This window comes from Natator depressus, chromosome 2 (assembly GCF_965152275.1).
Source record: "Natator depressus isolate rNatDep1 chromosome 2, rNatDep2.hap1, whole genome shotgun sequence".
NCBI classification, from domain to species: domain Eukaryota; kingdom Metazoa; phylum Chordata; order Testudines; family Cheloniidae; genus Natator; species Natator depressus.
The window spans coordinates 258,006,764-258,028,918 of record NC_134235.1 but is presented as its reverse complement, the minus strand read 5'-3'; the positions used below and the strand labels follow the sequence as shown (position 1 = coordinate 258,028,918).

The window sequence follows — 22,155 nt, the reverse complement described above, 5'->3', positions numbered from 1 at the left end:
GAAGTCAGTTAAATGAAAGTCTTTGGGGTAGACTATAGCTACTGCGGCTTCGTATTCACAATCAGGGCTTCCCTGGGAAGTGAAATCAATGACCTCTGACTGACTACAGGAGCTAGGAATTTGGGTAAGCTTGGCGGAAATTCAATATGAATTTTTTTATAATTTTGACGGTTAATAATATTTATTTTGAAGCCTTTTTTTTCCTGGATGTAGCTATTTAATTCTTCACTGTAGTGCAAAAGCTGTGAAAGAGGTTTAAGCTGTTTTTAAAATTATTTTCATTGATTAGAATTTTCACAGCTGGGGGAAATGAAAAGGGGGAGGTCAAGTAATAATTATTTAACGACAGTAGATGTTGAGATTCAAAAAGTTAGAGCTTTATTATCATTAAAACACAAATTGTCAAACATCAGGTGTCAAAGTATACAAAGCAAAGATCCTTGAATCGAACTCCAATAAGTTCTCAAGCAGCGTGTTTCTTACTTTGCCTGTCTGTACATTTCTTTTATTATTAAGGGAAATATTTTTTCCACGTGCGTACAGTGAAATCGATGTTTACCGACATTTACTGATAAAAATCCAATCCTTCCAAATATAGATTGCTTCCTAAACCAAGCTGCTTTCCCTGCCGATGGAAGATAAGATTAGCACTGAGTGCTTTATGTTATTTCTTCTGGGTGTGATCCTGCTCTCAGGGGCACTAGGAGGAGTGGTAGATATGCTGGAGGGTAGGGATAGGATACAGAGGGACCTAGACAAATTAGAGGATTGGGACAAAAGAAATCTGATAAGGTTCAACAAGGACAAGTGCAGAGTCCTGCACTTAGGATGGAAGAATCCCATGCACCGCTACAGACTAGGGACCGAGTGGCTCGGCAGCAGTTCTGCAGAAAAGGACCTAGGGGTTACAGTGGACGAGAAGCTGGATATGAGTCAACAGTGTGCCCTTGTTGCCAAGAAGGCCAATGGCATTTTGGGCTGCGTAAGTAGGGGCATTGCCAGCAGATCGAGGGACTTGATCGTTCCCCTCTATTCGACATTGGTGAGGCCTCATCTGGAGTACTGTGTCCAGTTTTGGAGCCCACACTACAAGGATGTGGAAAATTTGGAAAGAGTCCAGCAGAGGGCAACAAAAATGATTAGGGGGCTGGAGCACATGACTTATGAGGAGAGGCTGAGGGAACTGGGATTGTTTAGTCTGTGGAAGAGAAGAATGAGGGGGCATTTGATAGCTGCTTTCAACTATCTGAAAGGGGGGTCCCAAAGAGGACGGATCTAGACTGTTCTCAGTGGTAGCAGATGACAGAACAAGGAGTAATGGTCTTGCAGTGGGGGAGGTTTAGGTTGGATATTAGGAAAAACTGTAGGGTGGTGAAGCACTGGAATGCGTTACCTAGGAAGGTGGTGGAATCTCCTTCCTTTTGAGGTTTTTAAGGTCAGGCTTGACAGAGCCCTGGCTGGGATGATTTAGTTGGGGTTTGGTCCTGCTTTGATCAGGGGGTTGGACTAGATGACCTCCTGAGGTCCCTTCCAATCCTGATATTCTATGATTCTATGAATAGTCATATGGATGGTGATATGAAGGTAGAGAAGGTAGAGATCTATATTCAGTTCCATGCTCTGCTCTTAGACTTCCTGTGTGATGTAAACAAGCCACTTAATCTCTCTGTGCCTCAGTTGGCCAGCTGTAAAACAGAGATAACAGGCCAGAAACCCAGCTGGTGTGGGTCAGTGTAACCCAGGCCTGCTGGGTGTGGTACTTTGTCCCCCCTAGTGGTATCTAGACCATCTAGAGATTGATGAGTCTGCTACAGCCTTGACTAAGAGCCATGTGGCTTTTAGCTCATGAATTGAACTCCAGAGGCCCCAGAGTCAATCCTGCCTGCGGACAATTGGTGTCTATCAGCATCGTTCAAATGACTCACAGTGATTTACGCTACAATGAGGAACTTATTGGCCTCACAAGGTGTAAGGCCCCATGGGTCTAGAACCCAGGCCTATAAAGCTATGAGGTAGTTAACAGCTCCCATCTACCACTCGGCAGCACCTATAGGCACCCTCCGCTCCATTTCCCATGAGCTCCTGTGGACACAGATCATGGGACGTTCCACCTTAAGAGTTTGACAGGCAGCAGCCCTGTGGCTCCTGATTGGTTCCCTGTCCTATATAAACCCAACGGGTGTTCCAGGAAGAGTCTAGGCAACAGTGTAGATCTTCTGTAGCTGTCATGACTGGTCCTGTTCTATGCTCTTGAACTCCTGGCTTGACCTCGGCTTGTTTTGGACTTTGCCTCCTGACTAAGATCCTGAAACCTCACTTGGACTCTCACTTTCAGTATTGACCCTGGCCTGGAACTGACTACGAACTCCTCGGCTACTCCTAGCCTCAGCTTTGTCCCTGCTCTGACCCTTGGCCCTGGCTGCCCTTGTTGCGATCCTGACACAGGGTGTTAGTGAGACTTTATACACTGATGTTTGTGAGGTGCTCAGTTGTGGTGGTGAGGGAGGGGGGGATCTAGGTAGCTAGCGAGAGACGTGGAATGCTTTATGCAAGCCAGCAGGAAGCCCAGTGCTGAAGGTCGAATTGCAGAGATAAAGCCAAATCTTTTTTCCAACCAATATCTTCCACAAGATGCAGATTGGAGAGAAGGCTGAATGGGAATGGTACCTACTTGTGAGTTCCCGGGACATCTCCCTAAAGATGCTACTTTCAGCCCTTACACAAGCTTAATAAGAGGTAAGTCAAAAAGTTACAACTGGGAAATATGTTGGCTGCGTATTTTGAAGAGGTGGTTGGATTCCCAGCATGATTTCTCTCTGACACTGTGACACTGTGTGTACTAGAGAGGGTATTAGCTTTAGGCCCTTTTTATCTCATGTTAACTAAGTGCCAATTGACTCAAATTAGCTCATGTGTTTGTAAATGCCAGTCCAGATGCTCCACAAACATTTGTTTCAGGACACAAATGTTTGTGGAGCATCTAGACTGGTGTTTACAAATGTGTCTGCTAACATGCAGAAATTGTTAGTCACCCAACAAGTTAAAACTGGAGCAAAAAGACTAGCCTAGACACAGAGTGAGCAAGCAAGCGTACACTTTGTCCACACATAGCCTGCTGCCCTGAGATGCTGACCCTCTATAGAAAAGTGCCCAACCACCTTTGACTTCAGTGGGAGTTGGGAGCACTTGTCACCTCCAGGCTGTCTGAAGTGTCTCATGACTTTAAGTGTTGACCTCAGGGCAGACTGTCAGAGTACAGGCAGAGAGCCCAAACTGGTGGTGTGTTTTATAATTCAATTTCACCAAGCCTGTGGCAAAAGTGAACTCCTGCATCACCACACCTGTCTTACCACGGAGTCACAGACAGTCCCCTTAGACTCTCCAGTCTTGCCACCCAGACAAACTGCATTTTGGGATAAAAGGCCACCTATACCAAAAATCACATCGCCTTTAGGTTGCTTCCAGTCACTTACTCCCAGATCATGTGGTACAACAGATCTTGTGTAACCCATGTGCCTAATAGGAAGATATCTCTTTAAGAGACCCATTGCGGGGAGGAAGGAGTGAGTTGTGTCTGGGTCATTGTTGCTGGGCAGATTTAGCACTCCACATCCAGAAGGTTCTGGAATCGGGGGTAGTAGTTTTGGGTCTGCTCCAGTAGGTTCCCTGTTGCTGGGGTCAGACTCCACGAGGGCGAGTGGTCAGGGCAGCTGCTTTGCAGAAGGCCACGTGCCCTGTGTGGGTTGGGAGAAGCTGAGCCCCGGAGCAGAAAGCCGGCTGGTGTCTCGAACTCTGAAGCATTTTGCAGCAGGGTTTTGTTTAAATCTAGACACGTAACTGAGTGGTTGGTAAAATATATGCACAGGTGAGTCACAGTTTAATTCCAAATAGTGGCAGTGATGTAATAAACTCCCAGTTTCCCAAAAGCCTTTTCAGGGTACGCAGATTGTCTCTGGGGATCTCTGCTTTGCATCTGATACACTTTCCTGTAAGAGTCCAAACAGCCCAGAGATGAAGGATCTTTACTGGAGTCCATATTTATAATTTCTTCTGACAGTGTCTCTATCGTAACAGAGAGTGGGGAATGTATTTGAAGTCTTTGACTTCCAGTCATCACACACAATGACCACTTGCTTTGAAATGAGCACTCTTCCGTTACAGTCCCTCATTTACATTCCACAAGGCTTCTTTCTCGTTCGATGGGTTATTTAATCACAGGGGTATACACAATGTGAATGTTTGCTAGTACATTATCACAGGAGACAGAGAAGTGAAAATAAGCTCCCACTAGTTTTCAGGAAGTTTTAAACACCAAATACACTCTCATACATTTAACAATCACTTTGATCTATACTAATGCACAAGTGAATTGGCCTGGGGCTCTGGCATGAGCTGGTTGGTCCGCCAGCATCACACCCATGATGAGTACAACCTGAAGAACTGAAGACAGCATCACCACATCCAAAGGATGTCTGTTTCTTTATTCTATATTTGGCATACAGCTTCATTTATATGACACCTTTGGTAAAAAACAGAGGATAAGGCAGACTGTTGGAAAGTGTGTTTAGCTCATGCCAGGAAAGTGCTTCTGTCAGCATCTCTGAGACAGAGAGAAACACCAAACAGTTAAGAAGAAATGCACAGGGAAGAAGAGCCTTCTCCCAAGACATCTCTAATATAGCCATGGATTAGAGAGCTTCATTCTATGGGTTGTGTCTTCCAGCAATTATTTGGTGCCTGAGTTTAGCCTTCTATCGTGGGCAGCATGTGACCCGCTCTTCGGGGAGGCTAGCCCGGAGCCCAGGCCCTTCTGTCTGAGGCCTCTCCCTTCCACCCCCGCTCCTGTACCGGAGCCCAAAGCTTCCCACCCCCCGAGGCTCTGGCCCCATGCTCCAGCCCTGGGCTGCCCAAGCATCCCCAGGCCTGGAGGACTGGGTGGCACGGCCCCCAGCCCCAGGTGGTGCGAGCACTGGCCCCAGCTGCCCTGAGTCCTGGGCACAGCCTGGGCCATGGGGGAAGAGCCGGAAACAGGAGGGGGCTTAGGGCAGAGCGTGGCTGGGGCCACACCTGGCTGTTCTGGGAGGCTGAGCCTCCCCTGACCTGTGATACCCGCCACCCATGCCCTCTAAGGAATGCCACATATCCCAGAAGGCTGGTGTGAGGCTTAGCTACTGCTTGCCGAGTATCTTGATCTCAGATGGAATGGGCCAAGTGCTCTCCAAGGTCCGTCTATGCTGCAGTCAGAGGGGTACTGCAGCACATGGAGCCGTACCCGAGGCCGCTTTGATCTGTCCAGTTTGGGCACCAAAAGCAGTGAAGCCGCAGCAGCTTGGGCAGCAGCATGGGCTTGCCACTCGGGTATATGCCCACGGTCCCAGGCAGGGTTGTTCAGCCCCATGCTGCTGCAGTTTCACTGCTATTGATTCTGGAGCCAGCTAAATCGACGCTAGCTCGGGTGTGTCTAGACCTGCTGCAGTCACACCTCTGACTGCAAGATGGACTCGCTCCTGATGTTCTAGCTCTTGGCAGCTCTGTGCTGCTATGAGTCCATCTGTGCTCCTGTTTCTCACTCCAGGCTGTAGGCTGGGACACAATCAGCACTGTACGGGCCATTCTGTTCACCGGTAACTTTCTAGCCAACGAGGCAGGTTCTCCTTTGGCGGAAACATCACCTCTGTAGAAATGGCGATTTTGCTTTTAAAGAAATCAGTCAAGTAGCTCCAGATGTCCCTCCAGAATTTGAGGCTTTTATGTCCTCCGTGTTCCCACCGTGCCAGGTCCAAGGCATTAGCACTGCACTCTCCATATCAGGTCTGCAGCATTGCGCGTGCTTGGGGGAGGGGATATCAGCAGTTCCGCGGTTGGTCTGATCACTTCTTTTGCTGGGGTTTCCTTGCTGAGGACTTGGCGTTCCCCCCAGCTTTGCTGCCAACCTTGGTGCTGCCTCCTGCCTTTGCTCTGCCTGTCTCCTTCTCACCTTTCCTTCCACCTCTTTGCTGCTTTTCACCTGCACCCTTTCCTCCTTCCTTCTTTCTGGTCTCATCTTTCCCCTCTTTCTTGGACCCTTCTTTCTGCTCCTTTCTGCCCTCTTTCTTCTTGGATCCCTTGGAACACTCTTTCTTGCTTTGGGCCCCGTCCACTTTCCCTGAGACGGTGGGCACCTCCTCTTTCTTCTCTTCTGCCACATGAGCTGTAGGGATTGAAGGGGGAAAGAAAACAAAGTTACTTTGGGGTAACTTTCACCATAAGAGAGACAATTCCTGCATCCCACATGCAAATCTGGGAGATCAGAACTCACTTTAATCTAACAATCCAACACCCTGCATACTTCCCTTTGGCTCCCTGATTTGCTGTATTTAAACATCAGTTTATTAATCTACAGGTATATTAGGAGGAATGGGATACAGCTAATCATAATCCTGGCTCCATTGAAATCAGTGGCAAAAAAATCCTATTGGCTTGAACGGGACTGGGATTGGACCCAAGATGACAATCAAGGAGAATTCCCTAACAGTACGGTCCAATGTGGAGCAGTGTCCCAAGGGAAGTAGCAGAACCCCCATTGTTTGGTTTGTTTTAAAACCCAACTGGGGTTTTCCTTGTGGGGTGGCGTGTACCTTGCAGAAGAGAAGAGACTGGACTTGGTTGTTGTGAATACAGGAAGAATCTTTACTATGCTGAGCAGATAGACAGACATCCTTAATGGTATCTCAACCTGGCTCTGTGCATTGCAGAGTGAGGAACAAGGCTTGCCCTGCATGGTGTTACTGGCCCGGAGCAAGCAATCCTGGAATGGATTGCTTGAGCTGGTCCAACTACAGCTGACAGGGGATTTTTTTATCAAAACCATTTTTCAGTGAAAATTGCTGTTTAGAAAAACATGTCTGCTGGGATGACATTTCATTCCAAACCCCCAAAATGAAGTGTTCCAATGATGCCGACATTTTGGGAACAGAATGTTTTGATTTTTTTTGTTTGCTTCAAAACAGGTTTTGAAATCAAACTCACGATTTTTCTATAAAACATTAGCTTAAAAGCTAAAAGAGAAAAACCAGAACAAAATGTTTCCATTTTATTAAAACAAAATGTTTTGAGTGACATGCAATGAACATTTCAGAAACTTGTTTCGCGGGAAATGTCACTTTCGGTTTTGTTCCCTTTTGGAATAGAATTATTGTTTAGTAATAGGAATATTTAAATCACAGAATTTCCCATGTCATGAGTAATCTGGTTCCTGCCCAGCCGTATTGCTGACAGGGCTGGATTACCCAATAGGAAGACTAAGCACGTGCTTAGGGCAACAGCAAAGCGGGGGGCACCAAAAAAAATGAGATTTTTTTTTTGGAAAAAATTTGATATTTGATATTTCAAAACCAGCATCGAAGTAGTCATCATGGGAAAAATCAGAACTTTGTTAGACTTCTTTACACTCCACTACACACTCTTTCCCCCATTCTTCTGTTCTCTTTTTATTACTTATCTCCACCTAAACCAGGGGGGGCGCCCATAGATTGAAATAATGCGAGGAAATCAGATCCTGTCATGTACTGCAATACATTTATGTTTTATTATTGATATATTCTTCTGAGTTATACGTACTTGATTTGGTTTTTTTTCTTTCTTATATTATATATATATACATAAAAATAGTGTATATTGTGTAATTTGTTTTGTTTTTTTTTAAGTTCAGATAACTGAGATAAGGGGCAGGATGAAACATAACCAACTGAGTGGAGCACAGAAATGTAAACTGGTGGAAGAAAAGAAACAAAAAACTAGTGAAATCTTCCAAAATCTTCCAAAGCTGACATCATTTTTCAAAGCAAATCCATCAGAAGCAACATCTTCTCTCAGTAGCACAGACATCATTCCACAACCTGTAGGTGTTTCAGAGACTGACGATTCTTCTATGGGTGAAACAAACACCATTCCAGAACATGGGGATGTGTCAGAGACTGTAACTGATCATCCTACTCCTGGTGGTAAAACAGACATTGTTCTAGAAGGTGTGGATGTGTCAGAGACTCAACCTGCTCATGCTGTAAATCATAGGAGAAAAGATCCTGGGGTGTGGGTTTTCAGTACCGATGATGTATCTTACTGGATAGATCATGGACCAAATGACTGTCAGCACCACACTGGGCCATTTGAGAAATCACGTTGGACTTTTACCAATGACAAACAAAGAAGATATTGTCCACAAAAAATATTTTTCGGCATGAAAGCAAATGGTGAGAAATACACTCGAGAATGGCTACTGTATTCACCATCAAAAGGGTCTGTGTACTGTTTTGTTTGCAAACTTTTTGCATATAAGCCTTCAACATCCCAGTTTGCTGCAGATGGATTTAGTGACTGGCAGAATACTGTTTTAATTGAACAACATGAAAATAGCACTACTCACAGAGATTCAATGTTGACATATTTAAATCGAAGACAGGGCTTTGGATTGACACAAAAATTGGAAGAACGAATTAAAGGGGAGTGTGAATACTGGCAACATGTCTTGCAGCGTGTTATAGCTGTTATTCAAACATTAGCTGAACGTGGTCTGCCTTTCCGGGGATCAAATGACACATTTGGATCATTGCAGAATGGAAATTTCTTGGGATCGTTGGAGCTTGTGGCTCAGTTTGACCCATTTTTAGCAGGCCATATCTCAAAATATGGGAATGCTGGCAAAGGTAACCCATCATACTTATCCAAGACAATATGTGATGAACTCATTGGTCTAAAGAGTGACAAAGTTCGTTCAGCTATTGTGGATGAAATAAGTCCTGCTGGGTACTTCAGTTTTTCTGTCGACTCTACACCTGATCTTTCACATATTGATCAATTGAGTATTGTACTAAGATATGTGTCTCCCACAGATGGAAAACCAGTTGAACGCTTTATAACATTCCTCAATTTGAAAAGCCACCCTGGTGAAGAAATGGCAAATCAAGTACGGCCTTATCTGTGCCAAGTTTGCAAAATAGATTTCTCAAAGTGCAGAGGTCAATCTTATGACAACGCTGCCAACATGTCAGGGCGTTATCGAGGAATGCAGAAGAAGCTTTTAGAACAGAACAAATGTGCCATATTCCTACCATGTGCTGCACACTCTCTCAATCTTGTTGGCCGCAGCGCTGTCGATTGTTGTCCGGTGGCAGTAAGTTTTTTCTCAACAGTCCAGTTACTTTATACATTTTTTTCTGCCTCAACACACCGATGGGCAGCTCTTAAAACATATTTGGCCCATGATCGTGTGTTTCTAATACTCGCTGGGAGGCACATGCCGTGGCAACAAGTGCAATTCTGGAGTCCTTCTCAAAGATTGTGGATGCATTAGACAGTATTGCTGAAGACCAATCACAAAAGGGAGAAACTAGACGAGAGGCAGAAAACATTGCAAACAAGATGCAAGAACTAGAGTTTGTATTCATGTTGACCATGTGGAATGAAATTTTACACCACTTTTACCACATAAGCCAAGCTCTCCAAGAAAAAGAATTGGATTTGAAAACGTGTGTAGACCTCTGGCAATCATTAGCAGACCACTTACACACTTTGAGGAATGATTTCAAAAGATTTGAAGACATATCAAAAGATATCTTGCCTGATACAAACTACAAAGAAGCCCAGTCCCACAAGCGAATCAGGAAAAAACAAGCAAATGATAGCAGTGCAACAGAAACAGCATTGAATCCTACACACAAATTTCGCGTATCTACTTACTAGGCTATAATTGATACACTTGAAGCTGATATGAAGAGGAGAGGTGACGTGTACAAAGAAGTATCAAGTAGATTTTCTTTTCTAAACGATGTGGATTTATCTGACGAACAATATTCACAAGGTTCCCAAAAGCTAGTTGACTCATACCCTGTTGACTTGAATATGAATCTCTGTGGAGAAGTGCGGCAGTTCCACTGTTATATACACGCAAAGTTTAATGAAACAGGAAAAATGAAATTCAGTCACATTGATCTTCATGACACAATATTGAAAGACGGAATACAGTGTGTATTTCCAAATGTAGAGATCGCACTACGTGTTTTTCGAACATTGATGATTATTAACTGTTCCGCAGAACGCTCTTTTTCTCAGCTGAAAAGAATAAAATACCCTCAAAGAACAACGCGTCGGGACAGACTTGATTCACTTTCCCTACTGTGTATGGAAGCGGCCATGCTTCGTCGAGTCAGCTTCGATGAACTTATCCAGAATTTTGCAATCAGAAAATCTAGAAAGAAGCTATATTAATTTCAGCATGCAGGTAAGTTTTGTGTCATTTTGAAAAATAACATTTTATTTTACGGTATAGTATTGTTTTTATTTTGAATTACATATGGGGGGGGGCACCATAATCTTTTCAGTGCTTAGGGCCTCTAAAAGTCTTAACCTGGCCCTGGTTGCTGACTACCCTGTATCACTTCTGCCATTTAAACTAGTGGTAACTATGAAACATTCAGATCATTTCCCTGTCTCCTTAGTCCTTCTAACTAGGAATCTAGATAGCGAGGTGAGTTAACTGTAGCTACACATACATAGTGCTTAATTTGTGCCAGGGCTTGCCAGGGCTGAGCCCCAGCACCTCTGGGCTTGCTTCCTCAGTTATGAATGTAAAAAAATACCTGCTTGCGTCCCGGCACCTCTTTCATTACAAATTAAGCACTGCATAAAAAGTTACCTTGGGCCAAATCCTCAGCTGGTTGAAATCAGCATAGCTCCATTGACTTCACTGGGGTTAACGCAATTGACACCAGCTGAAGATTTGACCCTGTTTTGTTAAGTGTCTTAACAGTAAGATAAAGCAGAAGGTCTCTGGGGACCCAGGGAGGTCTTTGGTGAACACTTTACGGTTCTGCTTGGAGTTCTCAGTGCCAACTACAGTACAAGGAAAGAGCAGGAACTGCAAACCTCCGCCTTCTGTCTCTTATTTATTTAGGCTCAGACTCTGAGACCCGTACTCATCTCAATTAGCACCTCATTCCACAAACAGTGTGGAAAGGGCACTGAACTGGGAGTTCGGAGACCTGGCTAATATTTGTGACTCTGTTACTGACCTACTATGTGACCTTGGGCAAATCACTTCACTTCTCTGGACCTGTTTATATTGTAAGATCTCTGAGGCAGGGACTGTTTCTATGTGTTTGTACAGCACCTAGCACAATGAGGACCTGATCTTGGCTGGAGAATCTAGGGTGTTACTATAATAAGGTAGGCTACTGTTCAACAGGAGTAAGAGTGTCACAATTTGGCCCTTAAGTATTAGCTATGTCAACCCGTCATTAATTCTGGCGAAGGGTTTAATAATGAACAATTTTCTTTAAAAGAAAATGGGTTTGTTTTTCTCTCCTGGGTTTTTGAGTACAAAGTTTGACATTTTGAATTTCTATTTCAAATGATGAAATAACATTCAAAGATCAAATTTCACATTTCGGTGGGGGGGCGGGGGGGAGGCAGGAAATCAACACTTTTCCACACCACATAATTGTGCAAAATGGTGACAAAGATCTGCCAGAAATGACCTTTTTATCACAACCCCTCGTCTGACGATCCCAAATGTTAGATGGAGGCATGTGTCCCCAGAACATTTCTTGTGAGGCTACATTCCTGCCCAACAGCTTACAAACAATGAATCTGTAGAATCAGATCCCCGGCAGGTTTAAATATCCATAGCTCCTCCACTGACTTTTGGAGGTACACCAATTTGTGCCAGCTAAGTATCTGGCCTGTCTTTATTATGTTCATTTAACCCCAAAGTAGTCACCACAAGTGCACACAATGTGTTATAGAAAAATAACATACTTTGGCCATGGAAGAGTGTGATCAATACACAGCAGTTATAATGTATCTACAAGGTAATTATTCAAAGGGATCTGCAGAGTAAAGTGAAAATAATGCAGCCTCTTTCTTTTAATCGGAGGGAAATGCGGACACCTTGTAGGAAAGTTTGGGAAAGACGAATCGCCTCCTTGTTTATGACCATTACAGGAACCAATCCAGCTCCCAGCCAAGCCACTGGAAACTGGATCAGGCCCTTAAAACATGCAGTCCCGTCGCCAGTCAGAGCAAGGGCCAAACCCTGCTTGTATTGCTCACATGACGTGAGCAAGATGACACATGTCAATGAGGCGAGCAAGATTTGTATGCACAATCTGAAATCATCCCTTGTTTTTGTCCAAAAGAGACATCACCCCTGCTGTACAATCAAGAAGTCCTCAGGGAACCAGCCATCAGTTGGTACATTCCATTATAGCAGTAACAGTGGGATGGAGAAGTTCAAATAACAACCAGCAATAACTGTTAATAGTATTTAATGATCATAATGAGATTGGCACTTAGTACTTACGTAGCGATTTCCAACTTCAAAGCACTTAATGACCGTTCATTCATTAAAATAACTACTTTTCTCTCTTGCTTGTTCACAAGAATAAATGCACCATCAAACTACATGGCAGAAACTCATCTAGTGCAATCTGACACTGGTCTTTTGACTTCAGTGGGTCTATGCTAATATATACCCGTTGAGGATTTGTTACTACGTATTTTGGGGCTAAATTTTGCTCTAAGTCAGTCTGAAACCAGATTAACTCTATAAAACTTAAGTGGTGCATAAACCTCATTCAGGACCTCGGCAAAGGGCAAATTTCACCCATTTAGGGCCAGGTCCCCAGCTGGTGTAAATCAGCATTGTTCTATGGCAGTGAATGGAGCAAATCGCCCGTCTTACAATTTGGTAGATAAAAGTCCCAATCTTGAAGTCAATGGAGCTACATCCGTTTACACAGCCAAGGATGTGGTGCAGAAAGTGCAACTGACCGGACCAGTTATTCTGGTAACTTGAGTGAAATGCAAAGAAGAAGAAGAGAAGACACACAGCCTAAAAAGGGGAAAAACAAACAGGAGGGCCTGATTCCTCCCTGCCCTGCAGCTTGTGACACCGATTGTACCAAACAGGGACTTGTCTTTTCATTGTATGTTTGTACACCACCTAGCACAATGGGGTCCTGATCTATGTTTGGGTGCTACAGCAATGCAAACAAATAATAAATTCTACTGAACGAATGAAGAAATCATGTATACCTGGGCAGATCAGGTGTAAAACACTGCGAAGGCAGCATGGTAGGATTTTACACTCTCATCGCGTAGCTATAAATGCTGATACCAGCTGCAAAGTACCAGATAACCGAGCCCTGGACATTTCCCATCTTCCCATTGTAATGATCTCAGGTGTAGTTAGTAACACAGCCAGAGACACCTTTCAATATGATTTCCTACTTCCATGACTAGCCCAGTTCTGCTGTCGTTTATACCCATCCAACCCCATTGGGCCAAATGCATCCCTGGGCTTACTTTGAGGTTGGATTCGGCACGTTGACTTCCACGAGGTAACGAGGAATGGGGCGTGGCCCAGCGTCTGTTGAATTCGGGCGGACTCATTAAGGCCACAGCCCAGCACGTGAGCACGCGAGCAATCCCATGAAGCCAGGTCTACAGGCATAGCTGTACTGCATGCAATGCGGCTATACCAGCTGAGGATCTGACTCATTGATTTAAATGGGGAGACTCATGGACTTTAGCCTACAATCATTCCACTGGCTTCAGTGGGCTTTGGGTCAGATCTTCTGTGCTTAAAGTGGGACATGGTCTTAGTGTTTTGCTGGAACGGGGCCTGAATTCCTTCCGTTTCCTTATCTGCCTCTCCACGCCCCTCCATATCCAGGACTGTGATAATGTGAGACCTAGATCCTCAGGCATATTTAGGCACCTAACTCCCATTGAAGTCAATGGAAGTTAGGCAGTTTAAATACCTTTGAAGATCTAGGCTTGGGCAATGAACCTCCAAGCTCCTCTAACGCCTAGTGACTACTGGTTGGGCTTACAGAGCAATATTAAAAAGAAAACCCTTAGGAAAAAGATAGAGTGAAGGTGAAACAGAGGAAAGGAAAGGAGAACAGTGAGTTCCAAAGTCCACATCTCCTCTGCGAAGCCATGGAAAGGAGACACCACAGAGACAGACAGACAGACATTCCCCCTAATTTCCTTGTAGGGCCATTTCATCTTCTTCCTTCACCACAGGCAGAGAGTTGAGAGGTCTGGACTGGACATGACCAGAGAGAGTTGGGAGGCTTTCAGTAGAGCCTAGAGTATAGAATTAGGAGAAGTGAGTGACAGGAGAGGAAACCATGACAAGATCACAGTGACAGAGATGCACTTGGCAGTCTGGACTGGCAGGCCATTTAAGGGGCAGCGGAAATGTTAATAGAGCTGAGTGAATAATTGATTTTTCAGTTCGGCGGCCGAACCCCGCCCCCCTAAAAATTCATTTTGGGTCAAACAAAATGCTTTGCTCAACCCCAAATGAACTTTTTTCCCAGTTTTTCTTTTTCTTTTGAGTCTTTCTCTGGTATTTTACCCACCCCTTTTTGGGAAAAAAAATAAAAGCAAAATTTCTAGACGAAGTGCCATTTCAAAACAAAAAGGTGAAACTCATTTGCTACCCCTTGGGCTTCACCTCAGAATCTGGCCTTTAGAATGGAAAAGGAATGGGGCCAGATCCTCAGTTACTTTAAATTGTTGATTTCAGTAGAGCTGTGCTCATTGACGCCAGCTGCGGCTCTGAGCTAACTGCCTTCAATGGAGCTCTGTGGATTGACATCAGCTGCGGATCTGGCCTTTTCCTCTTAGCGATAGTGCTTTCTGTCACAAAAGTTAAACGACACAAAGAGTGCAAGCAAAGGAGCTTTGCACAGTAAATTACGGGGCCGGATTTTCCATGGGTGCAAATTGCCATTGAACTCTCTGGAGCAACACAGATTTGTGCCCGCAGACAATCTGGCGCTTTGTGCATGCACAAAGAAACCTGGGAGAAGAGATGGGGGTGTGGGTGTACCTCCAGGGATCTCTGTCAGCTCGCTGAGCGGTGGTACGGTCTCCAGTTTGTCTGCATAGGTCTTGGCTGCCTGCCGCTGTGCATACCGGGCCTCAATCTCTTTCTTTGTCCGTGGAATCCGGCACTTGAAGATACAGCACAGGGTTATAACTGGGAGAGAGGAGAGAGCTGGTCTCAGTTAAGTTTGCTAGCACAAGTAAAGGATTCACCCAATCACAGCCAACAGATATTAGTGGGAGAATGCCGATCTTAGTGCAGCTATGCCAGTTGGGAATCCGGCCCCATTGACTTCCCTAGAATCGTCTGCCTAGGTTCTTTATCCCCCCTTCTTCACCACAGAATCTGAGATCATCACAACGCTCAACTGATTTTACCCTCACAAGCTCCCCGTGAGCTAGGTTAGTAGCATCCCCATTTCACAAGGAACAAGGCAGACTACGTGACTTGCCCAAAAACCACACAGGGAGTTTGTAGCAGAGCCTAGAAGTGAACTCAAATCTCCTGACACCCAGCCCGCTGCTCTAACCACTCTCTCTCAGCATATGCGCAGTGTTCCCAGCCAGGTGGAGAGCCCATAGCCCACCGTCGAACTAAGTCAGTGGGCACTCATCAAGGAGACACGACATAGTCTGAAGTTGACCGCAGCTGCATCGCGGAGCGTTAGAGAAAACCTCTTTGAAGAGATTGGCCGCACAATTGCTCTGTCCTGTTCGAAACTGGTTCAGGGATGGCCACGGGTGTCTTGGCAGGTCAAAACCTGGTGGGCCGATGGTTGGGTCGGTGATGAGAGAGTGACTAATGACTGTAATCGCTGACCACTCATTATGCCAACCAGATTCCATCGTCCTCTCCTGTGTTGGCAAAAACGACCATAAAGGGCATCTAGAAGGCAGGCGAGCTGACGGGTGGTTGAAGAGGACCACAGCTATGCTGATTGACACCAGTTGACAATTTGGGCCCGGGTCTTTACATCTGATAAGAATTTTTCTCTCGTCTCTAGGACTCCAGAATTTCTCTCTAGTGTATAATTGCCTAGAATAAGGGAATTTCCATATTTGAGCAGACCCATGGTCTATCTAGCCCTGTGCTTTGTCTCTGACAGTGGCCAGAATCAGCTGCTTCAGAGGAAAGTGCAAAAAGCACCAAAGTAGGCAATTATAAAATACCATGCTCACAGGGACAGTTCCCTCCTACCCTCCAATTAGTTTATACCCAGAAGCATGAGGGTTTGTATCCCTCTGAAATGTCTGAGTTTCTTTTCCTGAACCCTTTCTAATGTAACTCTGGCCATTTGCAGTGCCCAAACATCCAGTCCTTTTTTGACTCCTGCTATGCTCTTGGCTTCAATGACATCTTGTGGCAATGAGTTCCATGTGCTGCGTATAAAAGGATTCCCTTTGCTCCATTTTAAATTTGCTGCCTTTCATTTTAATTGGATGCCCCCTTATATTATGAGAGTCAATAGGAGCATCCGATTTACCTTTAGCTCAGTGATTTGAGCACTGGCCTGCTAAACCCAAGGTTGTGAGTTCAATCCTTGAGGGGGCCATTTAGGGATCTGGGGCAAAAAGAAATTGGGGGTTGGTCCTGCTTTGAGCCGGGGGTTGGACTAGATGACCACCTGAGGTCCCTTCCAACCCTGCGATTCTCTGATTCTATGCTACCTTCCTCAGCACTGGAGGAGCAGGATCAATGGAGTTATCCTGCTGGGGGTTCACAATCAGGCCCTTCATGCTAACCTGGGGAGATGGGGGAAAAGCGAGGAGCGAGACTCTATTCCCCTCTCCATCAGCTGCCTGGTGCTTCTCATTCACTATGGGTGAAATTTATCCCTGTGCAGAGGGCCAGGAAAGTACCTTGGCATCACATATGTCCCCCTTAAACCTTCAAAACCAGACTTGGGTAGTTCTCTGGCTTTTTGCAAAGGTGAATTTCACGCCCGGGGAAGAGTTTGTGCTCCATCAGTCTGGCCTCCCCTGAGCAGGGAGGTGTCACTTTGACAAAAAGTAAAGGGTTCCAGAGGGACACTCCTTTATTTCACCGAACAGAGCAGGGGAATGTGATCATTTCCAGGGCTTTCATCGCCGTCTGTGTTGGGCTGTCAGTGAAACCAGAGCAACTGCTCCCCCTTCTGGGGTGTGTTGCAGAAACTATCCATCCCTTTAAACAATTACCGGAAGAGAAATCATAATGGAATCTCACTATCATCAAGGGTCACTGGAAAGTCCCAAGGGAAGGAGAAAACAGAAGCAAAGGTTAATTGCAGGTAAGCATTAGGGACTGTAAAGCATTTTGCTGGCTCTAAGTGGGGGCAGTTATCTAGATGCTTTTATCCTTTGCCCTTTTGTGCTGTCCAGCATAAACTGCAGGTAACTGAGCTTTGCTCATCTTAAGATGAGAGACTGGAATGTGTCCTTGTGGCTTTATTGCTAGGATGATGTTGCTGACTGGTGGGTAGGTCACTGACCACACCTACAAAGCACACGGGTGACTGTAACACATCGTTCAGTGTAGGATGTGCAGTTCACTTGGTGCTTTACCCACAGGCTCTGCTACAGCTCCCAGGCAGAGGGCTTAGGGCCCGATCCAAAGCCCTTTGTAATCAATGAAAAGCCCCTCATTAACAGAGTGGTGTTTGGCCCGGGATCCTAGCACTAGGGAAATCAATGAGAATTACCAACACCCTTGGGGATCTGGACCCTAGTTCTTTAGTTCATGATTTGTTGCTATAAAGGATTCAGTATGCATCTGATGAAGTGAGCTGTAGCTCACGAAAGCTTATGCTCAAATAAATTGGGTAGTCTCTAAGGTGCCACAAGTACTCCTTTTCTTTTCTCATAGTCCCAGGTGATGGTTTATAAGAATACCTAGTAATTATCTCGCCTTTTCATTCATAGCACTTTATCAAGAAGGGCAGTATCATTACCCCCATTTTACAGATGGGTAAACTGAGACACAGAGCCTTGCCTAAGGTCACAGAGTCAGATATAGAACCCAGGTCTTCTGCACCCCACCCCAGTTCACTAGCAACTAGACCACACTGCAGCCTGGCTACGGATGGCTGTAAGAGGAAGGTGCGTGCAAACTTCATACAGCCCTCCATGCACAATGCTGTACCACCGTATCACAATTCAAATCCTGCATACCAGCTCACACAGGACATTGCAAAACATTTTGGGACCCATTTTGTTAATCAGAGCAGGAGGAATAGCCCCTTGGAAGCCATTGCAGTGGGACATGAGTATATTGTGCTGAGGGCTGAACTGAACTGACTCCAGCTCAGCCCCAGGGGTGGGTATGTATGTGGGAAAGTAACAAAAAGTCCCCCAACCCAAGCTCGGCTGAGCACCAGTCGCAACTGAGGATTGAGTCCCGTGATGTTGCCACATGCTGGGGTGGATGTTAAATATTACCATTATTATTAGCTGTAAAGGGAGGAATAGGCAGGTGAATAAAATCTGGGACCAGGTACATCAGAGCACTACAGCAAGAATCATAGAATCATAGAATATCAGGGTTGGAAGGGACCTCAGGAGGTCATCTAGTCCAACCCCCTGATCAAAGCAGGACCAATCCCCAACTAAATCATCCCAGCCAGGGCTTTGTCAAGCCTGACCTTAAAAATCTCTAAGGATGGAGATTCCACCACCTCCCTAGGTAACGCATTCCAGTGCTTCACCACCCTCCTAGTGAAATAGTGTTTCCTAATATCCAACTCAGACTTCCCCCACTGCAACTTGAGACCATTTCTCCTTGTTCTGTCATCTGCTACCACTGAGAACAGCCGAGCTCCATCCTCTTTGGAACCCCCTTTCAGGTAGTTGAAAGCAGCTATCAAATCCCCCCTCATTCTTCTCTTCTGCAGACTAAATCATCCCAGTTCCCACCCTCCTCATAAGTCATGTGCTCCAGCCCCCTAATCATTTTTGTTGCCCTCTGCTGGACTCTTTCCAATTTTTCCACATCCTTCTTGTAGTGTGGGGCCCAAAACTGGACACAGTACTCCAGATGAGGCCTCACCAGTGTCGAATAGAGGGGAACGATCACGTCCCTCGATCTGCTGGCAATACCCCTACTTATACACCCCAAAATGGCATTGGCCTTCTTGGCAACAAGGGCACACTGTTGACTCATATCCAGCTTCTCGTCCACTGTAACCCCTAGGTCCTTTTCTGCAGAACTGCTGCCAAGCTACTCGATCCCTAGTCTGTAGCGGTGCATGGGATTCTTCCATCCTAAGTGCAGGACTCTGCACTTGTCCTTGTTGAACCTCATCAGATTTCTTTTGGCCCAGTCCTCTAATTTGTCTAGGTCCCTCTGTATCCTATCCTTACCCTCCAGCATATCTGCCTCTCCTCCTTTCTTTTAAACCAGTTTAGTGTCATCTGCGAACTTGCTGAGATGATTTCTGTATTTCTTCATTGCTCAGAGGAAGTAATTACGCATGGTGTACTCCGCCTCCTTTCACTTTGGACTTTGTCTGATCAGTTTTCTATCTTAATAAGAGTGAGAGCCTGGGCTGCTTATTAGGAAGGGGTTGGGTGCATTTCAGGACAATTTCTGCTCTAACTAGCATTTATTTTATGGCTTGCTCCCTTCAAACCAGTATGATGTAATTGCATTTCCTGCATATCTTGCTGTTCCACCATCACACAAGAAATCAATGCAAAGCATTCTGGGACTCTCTAAATGCCAATGTTAATGTCCACTTGGAATGGAAAGTTTCCAACCTTTTTCATTGTGAAGATCACCTGGAAATGTAAGCTATTAGTTAATGCAGTATATAGTCCTTTGTCTGTGTAGGAGATTGTATCATTTCCCTATAGGCTTGATAGTATCTTACAATGCAAGGTTTTATACTCATTCTTTATGTCAGCTTTTTAACCTTTTGTTGTTTCTGTTCCCACAATTGGGCAGGACTAGTGCTGGGCCACGTAACAGGGCTTTAGGGCATAGGTATGAACCCCAGTGCACCTGTTATAGCTCTTGAGCCCTTTAAGAGTCGGCATTCTGTAGTTGCTTGGGGAGGACCTACAACTCCCCCCCAGAGGTCATGTGACCACCTTTTGAACTATATTATTAATAGCTTCAGCTTATTATGGGGGAAGATGATGGCTGAGTAAGATTCTGACTGGGTGGTTGAGAGTAGTTTGAGTCTCTGTGTATTTAGTTGGATCCTTTTGGGTTAATAAAGCAAGGTTGGTGATTTCTCACTGACTTACAGAGCAGTAGGATGTACCGTTACCTCTTTCAATCTCCCATCTTATTCTTCAGAATTTCAGCTTTCTTTTTTTTTTTAGAGTAAGTCTCTGACCCTTATGATTGGGCAGGAAACCTTCAAAATATGAACTCTTGCGATAATGCCTGCCTGAGTTTGCAGAGAGCCTGAGACAAGAGCTCTGACACGTGTCAGCTCCCCCATTCATCTCCATGATGTGTGGACATGGATGTTCAATGGTGACAATTTAAACATTAGCATTGCTCACTCTTTCCGTGGGGATCAAAGCAGGTGAGAAAGGAGAGGTTCAGATTCTGGAGAGTTGCACCTAGTAATGTGAGTGACAGCTCATTTTGATATCCTGAGCAGGGGCTACTTAGAAGAAAGCTACCATTTAGTTTCTTTTAAACCAGCCATGAAGAAGCTAATTCCAAAAAGCCTGGCAGAACATCCAAGCCCCAATGAGGGGAGAGGAGTTGAGCCCAGAGGATCAGCTGAACCCCACCAAGGAGAAGCCACATCTGGAGGGAACAACATGGATGTAGAAAAATTCCACCAAAGGGAAGTGAAGCCCAGGACAGCTCATGTGATCATAGTTTTAACATTTGCAGGCAACTGAGAGGCCTCTGTCTCAAGTAGGTGGCGCTTATGCAGTGGGTGGAGGCTGAAATAACATGTCTGTCTCACCTCCCTCACCCCAAAATTTAACTCTGTAATAGGGCATCGTATAGACCTTTATAGCTTCATGAAACTGATCTGCTCTAGCATCAGGAAAAGGAAGGGAACGACACAGAGCCCTGGAGTGACAAAGTAACTGTCACAGTGGAAGAAGGAAAAAATAGCCTTTGAGAAGCCAGACTTCGCAGGAAGTAGCCTTGTGCCTACCTGGCTCTGGCACAATCCAGCTGGTTTCATCCTCTGATAGAGCTGGGGAAGGGAGCCCTGGCTATTAATATGCTTTCAGCAAAGCATGCTGGGAGGGGGAGGAGTCTGTGGCCCTATAAAATACAGGCTCCTCTGACTTGGAGGGCAGATGGCACCGGGGAAATGCGTGCCAGTAAAACAATGTGAGGGAGAGGAGAGAGAAACGGCCCTGGTGAGGGGGCTGCTCAAGGCAGCACCAGGTCAGACTGTGGTGGCACCATGAAGCATGGCAGAGTCTGGAAAGAAGGGACTGGATCTGGACTTTGGGCCCACCCAGGCCGTGGCTTGCCTACATAGAGACAAGGGGCTCCTCTGAAGGGAACAGACTTCGAGCACACTGAACACTTACGGGGCCGTGGGAGTGAATACAAGTGCTAGTGAAAAAAATACCCACATGGTCTTAAGAACTGGTCTATCCTCCTTTTCCCTGTCTCCTGTGCCATGGGAAGATCCCGGCCTGCCAGCGACTAACTGGTGACACCTTGCAAATCAGGGGTTCTCGACCTTTTACTTTCTGAGCCCCCCCAACCAACCCACCCACATGCTATAAAAATGCCACAGCCCATCTGTGCCACAATAATTTGTTTTCTGCATATAAAAGCCAGGGCCAGCATTAGGGGGTAGCAACCCGGGTAATTGCCTGGGGCCCCATGCCACAGGCGCCCCCACAGAGCTACATTGTTCAGGCTTCAACTTCAGCCCAGGATGGTAGGGCTCATAGCCCCGAACTTCAGCCCGATGTGGTGGGATTTTGGCTTTCTGCCCTGTGCCCCCAGGGAGTCTAATGCTGGTCCTGCTTGGCGCACCCCCCCTCCCTGAAACCTGCTTTTGGCCCGGACCCCTGGTTGAGAACCACTGCTGTAAATAACAAATATTCTCCCCTCCATGCGCAATTTAAATCTCTTCCTTATCTTTGCATTAACATGCTGCTGGCTTCTTTGCTATTCGGCTTCTGAAAACCATCTTTTCCAGTTCCCGGAGACACACAGTTGAAGGCAGCCACCTCCTCTGAAAAAAACATCTCCCTTTTAAATTAACAATCAGCTCTGATCCCGCTTTTGATGTTTTCTTTCTATGTTCAGCTCTCAAACCATCAAAGAGCTAAATCACTTTTCACTGCTGGGAGGCTGGG

General features: G+C 45.6%; 1 protein-coding gene across 2 annotated transcripts in view; it reads right to left on the bottom strand.

The window, feature by feature from the left end:
- Window positions 1-4,052: 4,052 nt before the first annotated feature.
- Window positions 4,053-22,155, bottom strand: part of TMIE (transmembrane inner ear) — a 60,581-nt gene continuing 42,478 nt past the window's right edge. For both annotated transcript variants that reach the window (XM_074946442.1, XM_074946443.1), the window contains exons 4-5: window positions 14,882-15,031; window positions 4,053-6,190 (exon numbers count right to left, since the gene is read on the bottom strand). In XM_074946442.1, the coding sequence (XP_074802543.1) occupies window positions 5,871-6,190; window positions 14,882-15,031 (470 nt within the window). In that variant the 3' untranslated portion in view covers window positions 4,053-5,870. The remainder of the gene's footprint in view (window positions 6,191-14,881; window positions 15,032-22,155) is intronic.